We start from the raw sequence: 13,130 nt of genomic DNA on the forward strand, positions 1-13,130 counted from the left end.
TCTTTCTATGCTCAAAGTGATAGCGTGGGGCGTTCATAGATTGGGAATGCGAACTTTAAGAAATGCTTATGCAGCCCTACACGATGAATTTGTGTTCGTTATCCAACCGGAGAGTGGTTCAGAGGAGCGTAGTGAAGAGATGATATTTATGTATTTAATTATGATATCATTGTTGAGAGTGTCCACTAGTGAAAGTATGCTCCCTAGGCATTGTTTCTAAGCATTGAAATACCGTTTACAACCAGTTCTACTACATGTTTGCTTGCTGCCATTCTTAGTTTAAATTGCAATTACCATTTACAATCATCCATATTACTTGTATTTCACTATCTCTTCGCCGAACTAGTGCACCTATACACCTGACAAGTGTATTGGGGACACAAGAGACTTCTTGTATCGTAATTGCAGGGTTGCTTGAGAGGGATATCTTTGACCTCTACCTCCCTGAGTTCGATAAACCTTGGGTGATTCACTTAAGGGAAACTTGTTGCTGTTCTACAAACCTCTGCACTTGGAGGTCCAACACTGTCTACAAGAATAGAAGCGTGCGTAGACATCATAGCCACCGGTTTGATTCTCCCAATCACCTTGGTCAGAGTACCAACCATCATTCCACTGACCTCCGAACTCGCTGTACCCGTTGTTGTTTGGGCCATTGTTGCGAAGCATGTGCGGAGGCAGCCCATCTGCAGCTCTACTGCCATTGCCCATACCTCGGATACCTGAATTTCCATGGTTCATACTGTTCCCCATCAAGGTTCCTCCCCGCTCGAAGAAACGCGGTGGCCCCGTCGGTGGTGGCAGGAAACCACCACCACGACCTTGGGCGGCACCTCCACGATTTTGCCCTCCATTGTGATCCACCGAAGGTCCACCCCTATCAAAAGCGCCGCCACCTCTAGCCGCCATGCTCTACGCTGGCGTAGAAACCCTAGACCAGATCGAAAGAAAGGCAGGATACATGGTGCTGTTACGTCTCCATACCTCTCCTAAAACCCTTTCCAATGGTTTCAGAGTGGGCTGAACAGAATCAGTCGAACCCACAGGTCGTGATCGGCCCTTGTGGCCCGACCTGCTTATTACTTTCGGTCTTGGGCTATGCAGAGCCTATTGCCCCACCAGCCCGTGTACGCATGCACCAACTGGAGTATTTTGAAAATTCGATCTGTGATCCGGAATTGCCGAGGTAACCGTTTTCGCTGCCGGAGATCTGATCGCCATCCTTGCTCTAGCTCTCGACGCCGCTGATGCTCCAGATGAAGGCCAACCAGGACGATGTCTAGATGTTGCCCCTTGCTTTCTTCCTAAAAATGTGAATCCATCCGCTGGCGTTGAAGGAATCTTCTGTGAACGTGGATGGCTCGAGAATTGGTTGACGCCATGACCACGCCGGTCTTCCGGCAGCTGTCGTCGCCGACAATTTACCTGCAACAGCAACTGGTTTTTCCGGAGAAACATAGAGATTCAAAGCAGCGTACCTTTGGAACTTGCGTTTTCTAAACGTTAGTGAGACGCGAGGTATCCAGGCCCTTCCTCTGCTCCGGCGATAATCGGTAGCCCGACGACCTAGAGGCGGAAGGTGAAGGCAGATCGAGATCATCGTCCGATTCGATGTCGGCGAGGGCCCAGAACATGCCTCCGGCGAAAGGATCACCACCGCAAAGGGCTTCGCCGCCGTCGTCACTCGTGTAGCCCTCACTCATGTCCACGCGCCCGTCACATTACAAGTGGTGCAGTGCAATACATCTTATATTCTAGATTTTTTTCTCAAAAAACTATATGGCTTATATCTAGAAACAGAGGGAGTACTATTTATTGCTAAATTTGAGTTTTTATACGTCCCAAGTGAATATGACTAAAGATGAAAATTCACATGCTCGTAGAACATAACGATCAGAATATCTATGCGCTGAGTTAGGATACACATAAGACTAGCTCTTGGTCATCTTGTACTACAAATCTTTTCCTCCTCCATGTACCTTTATATATACACCACGAGGGTCACCAAAATAATGTATGTTTTGTAAAAAGATAAATAAACACTGGAATATAGTTTCAACAATTTGAAATTGCAATAATTTATATTGAGATGTGGATAGCCAATTTATTAGCTAACTCTAATTCTTATGTATAATTAGTATAATTCTGATTTTTGAAGTCCAAAATTCAAATTTCTTGGCTCTTTTCATGCTTTCTCACAAACGGATTAAAAATGGATTACTGTCTTTGAAGTTTGGTTTTCACCGGTTTCCGTAACGTGGTTTTCACCGGATATTTGCCACTTGTACGGTTGTACCTTGTTTCTCTAACTGGTATGAGCAGGACGAGAAGCAATTAAATCAGAAATTAACGATGTGCACCAGGTTGATTCATGAAGGATGAGTCAAGCCCCGGTGAGTTATCTATTGGAAAATGATTCTACTCCCCCGGGGGATGAGACGCCGGGAACCTCCTCCGTCTACGCGTGCCACCGCTTTCGCATTGTATCCACTCGTTCGTTTCTTCCTTCTTCCTGGATAAGGACGGTCTCCACAGCGCTGCCGCTGTTTCCCCAAGCGTCGCCCACCGCCGCCGCGGCCTATGTGTCCGTCGCTGCCGTCGATGTGCCTGCCGTGCCGACGTGCCCGCCGCTGCCGCCGCTCAGTCGCGCGTCGCGTCGCCGCCGCCGTCGTGCCCCACGCCAAGGCACGACTCTCGTGACGAAGCGCCGCTGCTCCGCCGCCGCCGTGCCCCACGCCCAAGGCATGACTCTCGCGATGAAGCGCCGCCGCTGCTCCTCCTCCGCCGTGCCCCACGCCCAAGGCACGACTCTCGCGACGAAGCGCCGCCGCACCGCTGCTCCTCCGCCGTCGTGCCCCACGCCCGAGGCACGACTCTCACGACGAAGCGCCGCCGCGCCGCTGCTGCTTGCGGTGGTCGGAGGTGCGGCCTGCGGGCGGGCGCCTTTCCTACCTCCCGCCGGCGGACGTGCTACTACCAATGGTCGTCGTTGCTGCGCGCTGTGGGCCTAGGTGCTGCCTACTGAGGGCGCCGTTGCTACCTCCCATCGGTGGAGGTGCTACCTGCCGTGGGCACCCTTGCTACCGGCGGTCGACGACGCTGCTGTGTACCCCAATTTGGGATACTACTAGTGGCTATCAGCCCAAGGCGTCGATGCTACATGTGGTCGCCACCGATGCTACCAGCGCCGCCTCCATCTCGTGCTCCTCTGCTTCGTTAGGAGTTTTGCTGCATATAGATCCTCCTAGGTGTTGCCCGATCATTCACAGCGAGAACCCGGGTAGATAGATACCTCCAATTACGCGCGGAGCGCAACCTGAAGTAGGGGATAAATCCAGCAAGCAACGTGATGGAGATCACCACGCCTCAAGACCAAAGAACGACAATCCTTGATTAACACAAGAACCTCCGCAGCAACGATAATAGATAAACGGCGACGCCGTACCCCCGGAGGGATGATACACATGATCACACGTAATGGTTTTTAACCTAAACTCTGTCTAACCCTAAACCCTAGCCGTGCCCACCCTTATATGAGGGGGTGGCCGACCAGCCCCTAGTGGGCCTCTCTACCTTGGTTTTGATAGGCCCAAACCAAACTGACTCAACTCAATAAAATCCCTAATTGGCCCACATATGACCATAGATACAAAATACGATAACTAAGATAACTAGCTAGGTGGAGTCCTGAATTTGGGCTTCACCTTGGCCTCCATGCCCGTATCAATTGTACAATTTATCCTCCTTTAACGACACAATTTTCAATAAAACTTATTTAATTTTTAATAATTTTAGGGGTGATAATAAAAGATAATGTATCGCATCACTAATAGCTATTGTCTTCTCTAAATGTTTTTTTTAGAGAAAGCCTAAGCTTTATTGGGGTATCTCGCCCGTCACAAGACTAGCGATATACGCTTGTACCTCCTACCCTGAGAGAAAAGCTCTGTTTACATCATAGGAACATCCGATACTTGCTAGCTCATGAGTTGGCCTGTTAAACTCATGCTTACAGAACACAAGATCACAAGATGTAAACATAGTACTAATCTGAAATTTTAGCTCATCAATGATCACTCCTAACCGAGAGCCTCACGTCGATTCAACTCCAACATCAGCAGTTGTGAATATGTCTCCACGTACAATGTGGATGGCTCTAAGATATTCAGCTAGTCTCGCAGCTTCGACCGCCGCACTGAGCTCCGCATGGAAGGCATCAGAAACATGCTCACTCCGGCCAACATTTGCCCCACAACTTCATCCCGATAATCTAGAGCCACAACACCCCAACAACCTGCATTAAAAAATATTCATACATATGAAAATAAGCTTGCCACCAATAGTCGTGTCCCATGGTGAAAACTCCAGTAATATTGAATTTCAAAACATCGTCCGTAGGTGCAAGTTTTGTCTTTTTCCTTCTTGCCTAGAATCTCTATGACTTGAGCCACATAGCACTGCGTTCGATGCGCAACTGCTGCAGCTTCGAGAACTTTATTTCCCTCTGTTGCGGTTACACCACGAGAGCCACCAAAGAGCCAAAATTTACACTCGTTTTTTCCTTCGGAGTTTTCCAAACAATGTCCAAAGCATGCAACACTGAATTCCACATGGCCAGCTCTCTTCTTACATCCGCCAGACCATTGGCGGAGCTACAACAAAGTCAGGGGGGCGCCCCCCTCCCCCCTCCCGGGCATGAAGATTTAGTGAAGCATGTGTATAGATTTTGCCCATTTGCCCCCCCCCTCCCCAATTTGGCCCAAAATAGTGTAATTTAGGCTCTCTCAGCCCATCCCCCTCCCCACAAATATTTGCCCAAGCTTCGGCACAGTCCAGACCTAGTCCTTGCCACACTTCCTTCACATCATCGCACTTGATAAAGAGGTGTGCCCCTTCTTCCACAACACCATTACAGACAATGTCTATCTCTACACCGTGTTCTCCGAAAATTTGGCCATACAACAAGATAATTATGAGATACCCTCCAGATAAACATCCTTATTTTAGGCATACATTGGATCTTCCATATGCGGCGCCAATAATCATCTCCAGCTCTATTCAGATTACCTACATGAGAGCTACTGCCAGACCGACCACCCCTTTGTTCATTCTCAATGAGTTGGCCCTGCAGTTTGTAGGCTTGCTTCACCGAGTGCATACCTTTCTCGGCGAAGTGCTACGCGACAAAGTCCTCCATATTGGCTCTAACAGGCTGACTAAGGATCAACCTTGCATCCTCCATACTAAAGGTGTCACTCACCAGTTGCTCATCCCATGTGCCGGTAATTCTCTAGATGTTGTGGATGACTAAGAGAGATCACACGTTTCTCTACCTTACATGCCCTTACACTTCCTTTTAAATGGATTTATTTATCTCTATCGTGTAGATTTTTTTGATAAAGGGAATATATTAATATCAAGAAGATACCAATTACACCCAGCCTCTGCAACAACGCACCACCCTAATGGCAATACGGATGCACACAACCAAAAAAAGGAAAAGAAAACTAAGAAACAAAAGATAGGATGGACCTACAAGGTTGGCTTTTAAGGGACACTCCGAGCTCGTGTTCGTTGACCGTACATGTTTCTAATTTTCCACCAATAGTGTGATCTACCAGTGGTCCGGACACCCAATCTTATATGGATTGAAAGAAAGTTTTTTTGGGAGGGGGTGTCAATTGTAGCTATTTAGTTTTTATCAATTTTTTCTCACTGCAAGATTTTTTTCTTTTTTTTATATCCCACATTTTATTACCTTTTTATTTAATTATTTTTGGGGGGAAGGGTGGGCTTGGCACAATTGTATAGTACCTCAACTTGTGTCTTGGAGGTTTTGGATTTGAATCAGCCTCCTTTCACAATGAAAAGCAAGAGAAAGGCTCCCTACAAATACCCTTCTCCAGACCCCACAATGTGGGGGAGCTTTACGCACTAGGTACACCCTTTTTTATTTATTTTTATTTAAATTTAATTTTCTCAATACATTAATATTTTAGTTTATTTTCATATGCATGAATATTTATTCTAATATACATGAAAGCTATTTTATGATACATGAACATTTATTTTAATAACATGAACTCTTTTAAAATATATAAACATATTATTCGATGTATATGGATATTTGTAAGAATATATGAATACTTTTTTGTAAACATGAATGTAGCAATATATAAATATTAATTTATTCTGTACACGTGAATAATTTATGTAAACTATGTACCCATAAAAAATAATTTTCTTCTTAGAAACATATAGAACAGGTTTATTTTTTCACAGATAGTATCTCTATATTTTCCCTAAAAGTTTTAAAAATGAGTACAAACTCTGTGGTGGTACATAAATAAAAACACCTGTGCCTGCATTAATGGACCTTATTTGACGCGGCACGTATTGGAAAACTTCAGTCGTCGAGTCCCATATTTGCCCGGAGGGCTAAACTTTTGCGGGGTTGGCCCTGCTCTCCAAGTATTTCTGAAACTCAACCTGCTTTACTTGAATGGGCCAAAGGAGCCATCCTTTGATTCCGCACCATCAAATCTTGCCGAAAAAGGCTGAAGGCTTACACGAATCTCACGATTCACGGCGTCATTCGTACATCACCCAGTGCTGGCCAGATCGAACCGAGGTTCTGCGACTTCCGTGACGACGCCGCGGCACGCCGGAGAATGGCTGGCGCCCCTCAGGGCTCAAGTTTCTCCTGTTCCTACATCAATTTTTCTGTGCGAAGTTTCCATGAACAACTTAACGCGATATGCCACAGAACAGACGGTCGATGAAAGCACGCACACCCACCACAAACAAGCCCGGCGCAACCCTCTAGATTTCAGGTTTCACCGTTTCAAGCCAAACACCAAGCTCACTGAAATCACTGATATTTAGTCGTCTCGTCACATCCATTGATCAATGGTTAGCTGAGTGAAACCCCAAAAAAGGAAGAAGAAAGAAAAACCCTTTTGTCACAGATATTTCAGGCTCAATTCTTCCGGGTGCTCCATGCCCCAATCGTGCCTCCCGAGCGAGATCTCCAGGTTCGGCGCAAAGGTGTCGTCCGCAAGCAGCTCCAAACTCGCTAGAGATGGCGATGAGCTTGCAGGGCTCGAGCAGTAGTAGTTCGTGGAGATCGCCTCGCTGCTTCCATGTACCCCAATTGGCAGGTGACATGCTACCTCTACTTTAGATGCCTATTCAAAATAGAATGCATATGTCAAACACACATGCATGCATGAAGACCTATATATGCTTTATTTATACAGAAGCCAGTCTGCTGTCTAAAAAATGAATTACTTCTTCTTCAGAGGGAATACGCATGCAGTTATGCACACACAATTGAGTGATTATTTTCATGGAGGAAATGGTATGCATGTATTCTAGATCATAGTATCTGTGCTGATTATTCTCATGGCCGACGTGAATAGCTGGTCTTCTGAAGTCCAAAAGAAGTTCAACACAAGTGCATGTGGCCTGGTGGAATTAATAGGAGTACGTACTGCCATCTTTTCATTTATGCCTGTGATCTCATAGCACATACGTAGTACTAATAGATGTGTACCTGAGTATCTTGAAGCACTGCTGGGTAATTAAGTTTCTGACACCGCTGCAATGAGTCAACAATCGCAACGCCCCTTTCAGGTACTGCAACTGGTGCTTGGTCAGCCCTCCTGTACTCAAGAAATTAAGAGAGCCCGTATCATTTAATGCAGAATGCTAATAATAAACTCCTAAAAATGAAATCGATCATTCAATCCATGATAATGCATGTATATGCTAGTATCATCAGTCAGCAGTTGTCTACTTTCCCCATTCCGATAATTAAGACTTGCAGATTTAGTGAAAAATCAAAACTTACTACTGTACTAAGTTTCACAACAAAAAATACAGCTACGACATGAAACAAATATGGTATTTCCTCCGAGCCAAATTAATCGACTCAACTTTATTTAGACATGCATGTATCTAGACATAAAACACGTCTAGGTACATCCGTATTTAGATAAAGTTAAGTCAATTAACTTGGATCGGAGAGAGTATAAAAATATATTTTACAGTCAATCTACTAATATTGATCTGGTATCATAAATATTCGTAATTTTATCTATAACATTGGTAGTTAAATTAGAAACTGTTGAATTTCTACTTTCACCGTCCTAAAACGGATGTCACAAAATTATCTAAATTCACATATATCCAAACACTAAATAGTGTCTAGATACATTCAAATTTAGATAAATCTTCGACATCCTTTTCAGGACAAAGGGGTGAACACAATTCGTAGAAATGAAACAAGGATGAACACTGATTAACTATAATGTACTCCAGCTCCAGCATTCATGAATAAAAACAAGCGGGAGGGTTAGCACCTTTTATGTCTGAAATGAGAAAACTAGTGGAACAATACAATATGTACTGCTAGCCTGTAGTGAGTATATTTAGCCCATCCCTACAACGCAAGTCATATCATTGCAGACACGCACGAACGCTCCTCCATACTATTTCGTCTGTTGCTTTGCTCGACAGTGTACTGTTTAAGCTGTGATCACGTACAGTAACGGTCTTGGGGCGTTGCCCTGTATACGGGAACACATCCTCGCCCTCATCTGTCCCTACGCCACGTACATACCGATCGATCTCGAGCTAGCCGGCCATATGTACCTAGGCGCGGACAACCTGGAAATGCATGCTGACTTAACCGATCCATGCACCATATGCATGCATGTGCAAACTAGCCAAAACAACACAGAGCCCCAGCACTCTTGTTCATATATATATGTAGAGAGGACCTCCTCCAATCCCCGATCCATATATGCCATATTCATGTACTGATCGAGACACACACAAGCACATCGATCTGTTAATCATGATACCATCGATGACCAGAGAAGCTGTCCAAGAGAGAAGATTTGAGGAGTGGATCGATCAGGGGCAGAGAGAGCATTATGAGTGGTGAAGGAAGGTGATGCAAGTGGGATAAGACAAGGGGAAGAGTGCTACGTGCATGGGCTACCAGACGACAAGGGGAAGAGGCCGATCGGCAGGAGACATAGTCGCTACAGCGAAAACACTAGTTGTCGATCGCTGCTTCAAGAAAAAATAACTGTTGTCGCCCAGCGAATCGAGGCGCTACTGCTGCTCCGGATTTTATCAGGAATTCATGGGAGAGCACTTGTAGCTAGACGATCGAGCTGAATACGTACAAGAAGTGATGGGTTGGGTTCAACATGGGCGGTTATTTTATTCCAAGAGGCACTATTGGTTAACTCTATAGATTAGGTCAGTGCTGGTGTACTCTAGCTTGGAAAAGCAGAGCGTGTGCTTGGGGCAGTTAGCTGTTAAATTGTTGAATCCTTTTGCTAGTTTAGATCAACAGAGAACTAACATAGTTCTAGATCAATTTTTAAAATATTAAATTTCCATTGAGTTTCGTGCACATGAAAATTACACATGGGTGTGTAATTACGCGTGGGTATGCAATTGCACATCGTTTTTCCCAATTACACATAATTGCACATGAAATTGAATGACCCAGAACCAAGTTAGTTCTACATCAACCGAGAACTAGCCATGTCCAATGTATAGTTAGTTTGGAATTCTCTTCCGGGAGAACCTATGAAGCCATACACTAATCCTACAGAAATATATGAGTGTTACTGTACCCCTACCGTTTCATAATTCTTATCGTGGTTGCAGTTTAAATTTAAACTAAAACTACAACAAAACTAGGGAGCGGAGGGAGTAATAAATTTATATGCAAAGTAAAGAGTGCTTTGCACATACAGTGATGTGGCTTGACATAGTCGACTATAGAACACATGCAAAAAATATGGATGTTATTATATGTTGATAGAGTAGGATATTTTCTAGATAAAAAATAGGACAAATAGGGTATATGAGCTCAAACCTGGTTTTAAGGGAACTCAATACATTTTTGTCTGATGCTACTGTGAGGTTGCATTAGCAGGCTTACACTACTAATTAAAAAGGTCTAAAATGTAAAGGAAATACTAAGGTCCTTCATTCTACTCTCTTTTCATCAGGTCAGTTGCTAGCACCCTAGTCCTTTCTAGAAACTATTGAAAAATAGGAATAGCGTTTTTTATAGGTACTGTTACCGTAATTTGTGCAGAAAATACTCAAACATGCATGCACATTTCATGCACATGATGTCATTTCCTATTGTCAGTACTTACATAGGTTGGTCATCCTGAAATGATTTTTTTTTCTTGTGAACCGATCTATGGGTAGATAAAAAGAACCGAAACTGGAGTATACAAAGATTTATACGCCGGTGAAATTACCATGCATTTCTACGCATGGAAAATGAAACCAGAAAATGTGCCAAGAATTATGCGCATTCAACAGTTCCTATAAGTGCATCCTTTTCAAGTTCATAGTAAACACACACAGGTTCAAACTAGAAACACAGAGGTACATGCATGTCTAATTAGCATTTGAAATGTCATGAAAAGCCCACGGATGAAAGCAACGGGGACAGATTAATAAGTGATGACTGACGAGAGGTGGACACCAGGACGGACATACCTCGGGGGGATAGGTGGAGGAGGAGGCGACGGTACCAGCACCAGTGGAGCAGCTCCTCCTGCTGCTGACGCATAGAGGAAGTGGGCAGCGGAACTAGTCGTCCCGGCAGGCGGCGCAGATGCCGCGGCTGCAGCAGGCGCGCCGCAGGCCGTCCCAGCCATGTCGACGTCACGCGGCCGCATCGCCACCACTCCACCACCACCACCACCATTACATCCTCTTCCTCCTGCGTCCACAACCATCTGCTGCTGCAGCTGCGCCTCGCCTGCGGAAAACGATCCATCAGTCACCGCCGGTCATTCCTTCCACGGCATGAAATTGATAGGACGGCCGTACAAGCCGTGTCTTTATCTGCTCTGTACTCTACTTTGTAAATGAAGGACGATCAATTTCAGGTGATTAAAAGCTGCGTTCTTGTGTACCTGTGGCGTTGGGGGACGATCTGTCTGTGCCCTTCACTGTCCTATACATCTGCAGAACCGATAATCAAAACCAGATGCTAATTATTCGTCTGTGTTAACCATGTGAATTTCCTAGTTAGTAAAATTCAAAAAAAAAATCTTTGTTACTTTGTTAGTGCATTTGCATATATAAGCAGTTTTGGAGACAGCTAGCACTCTAGGTAGATGCTGTTTGTTTGTCACGTAGTACTTGACCGGGGATGTCGCCGGGGACAAAGTACATTTGTAGTTACCAATAGTAAGAACACCGAACAAAAGTTGTGAAAAGAAAAACAAAAGGAAGCCACCATGCACAAGATTCTCCATGTTTTTTTCTTGCGTTCTTGCATGTCTTGGTAGCTTCTCTCCTGTTCCCTCACTCTTATTTTAACTTTGTTTTCTTACGCACGCACACAAGTACCTGCAGGTGGCTCTTGACGTGCGCCAGCGTCAGATCCTTGACGTTCATCAGCTCCAGCACCGACTTCGGCGTCGCTCCTGTCGAGAACAGAAACGGTTCAACGGAGGCTCGTCGGAATTGAGCGGACATGGCTTGATGCCTCGGTCAACTTAGGCAAACGGAATCGATATACAGTCTAACTACATATGAAAACGTGCGACGTCTGGGTGGATATATAGCTTACTCTCGTGGCCGCCGAGGAGCTGCACGGCGTGCATGAACCGCGCGTGGAGGGCAGAGGTCCACCGCATCCGCGGCGCCCGGACGCTCCTCTTAGAACCGCCGCCCGGCAGCGACGCCTTGCTGCCGGCGGCAGCGCGCTTAAATTCGCATCCCTGCTGCGGCTGCAGGTTGTCGTTGCGGCCGGTGTCGGCGGCGCGCACCGTAGATGTCCCGAGCCCCAGGCTCAGGCCTGGGGAATCGGCGCCGAAGCTAGGGTTTGCAAGGAACCCTACTTCCCCGCTTCCTTCTGCGTGTGTCCCCGCGTTTGGCTCTGGCTGCTGCGGCTTCACCGCCGAGGACGTGTCAGAAGACGGCGCCGAGAGGACGGCCGGCGGGCTTATCCGCAGGGAGAGGTTTGGGAGGTTCCTTTGCAACATTGCAAGATAGCAAGCTATGGAGAACTAAGCTACAGGTAAATGATCAAATGGAAGACGACTAGGTAAGCCACTACTTCCTGGATCAAATGATCATGTACTACTTGAGCAAAGAGAGAGCCATGGATCGAGGAGGAGTTAATTTACAGCAGAGGTGATCGAAGTAGAAGAAGAAGGGGAAAGGAGACGAGGAGAGAGATGGCAAAAGGCAGACAGTGGAACAGTCACTGAGAAAGAGAGGGGCGCTTGAGAGAGGTGGGGGGTGGTGGATTTGAGCAAAGTGGCAGCGGTGAAAAGGAGTGTGAGTGAGTGACAAGGGGAAAAGGAGAGGCTTGGAGCCTGGGGCTGGGGCTAGCTGGGGGGCAGTGATGAGGGGAGGAAAAAGATGTGGTGATTAGGTCATGAGTGGTTTATGATTTGGTCCCTTGGGAATGCTGCTTAAAGAGCGAGATAGAGAGAGAGTGTACGTGTACTGAACTTTAGAGGGCAGGGGGTATAGGCTGAAGGTACTGGTACTTGAAGGCCATAATGGAGGTACAGTTGCTGTTTCTGGTCTTCATGTGCAAGTTGACGAGTAAACGTATATACTATACTTGTACGGGTGGAATATGTGGTCGATCTGAACGTTGAAACCCTACATAGTTCATCAGTACGATGGTATAATTTCAGATGGATAAACTTAATTTCGCTCTCGCCCCGCGTCGTTCCCCAGGGCGACGCCTGGGCGAACCCTAGCGCCGCCAGCCGCCGCCTCCCCTCCGTACCCCTCCCTCCGCCGCTGCCGTCGGCGCTGGCCACGGTGGCGGCGGGCCCCGGCGCCAAAGGGAGTCGGGGGGTGGTCGTGGCGACGACCTGTTGTAGCGGCTGCTGCGGGGAGGCGAGCACGGCATCAGGGGCGGCGATCCCCTGGTGTGCGGCGGCAGCTGCTCCTTCCATGGCTTCCCGGCGATGGGGGGTGGTGGTGGCTGCGGGTCTAGTTCCCACACAGATCCGTCGTCGGTTTTCCTGACGGCGCGAGGAGGGGGCAGCGACTTTGCGAGGTGTGGATGGTGTGGTACCGGCGTCCAAGACCGCGTGGCGTGGCAGGCCCGA

At 46.6% G+C, this 13,130-nt stretch overlaps 1 protein-coding gene across 1 annotated transcript; it reads right to left on the reverse strand.

The window, feature by feature from the left end:
* Positions 1 to 6,758: 6,758 nt before the first annotated feature.
* On the reverse strand, positions 6,759 to 12,407 carry LOC127292682 (uncharacterized). Its single transcript, XM_051322126.1, has 6 exons — positions 11,627 to 12,407; positions 11,404 to 11,480; positions 10,965 to 11,013; positions 10,543 to 10,807; positions 7,556 to 7,664; positions 6,759 to 7,187 (listed from the first exon to the last, which is right to left on the reverse strand). The coding sequence occupies exons 1-6, from the start codon at positions 12,039 to 12,041 to the stop codon at positions 6,963 to 6,965; spliced, it is 1,140 nt and encodes a 379-aa protein (XP_051178086.1). The 5' UTR covers positions 12,042 to 12,407; the 3' UTR covers positions 6,759 to 6,962.
* Positions 12,408 to 13,130: the final 723 nt, after the last annotated feature.

The sequence above is a fragment of the Lolium perenne genome, chromosome 4 (genome assembly GCF_019359855.2).
Source record: "Lolium perenne isolate Kyuss_39 chromosome 4, Kyuss_2.0, whole genome shotgun sequence".
NCBI classification, from domain to species: domain Eukaryota; kingdom Viridiplantae; phylum Streptophyta; class Magnoliopsida; order Poales; family Poaceae; genus Lolium; species Lolium perenne.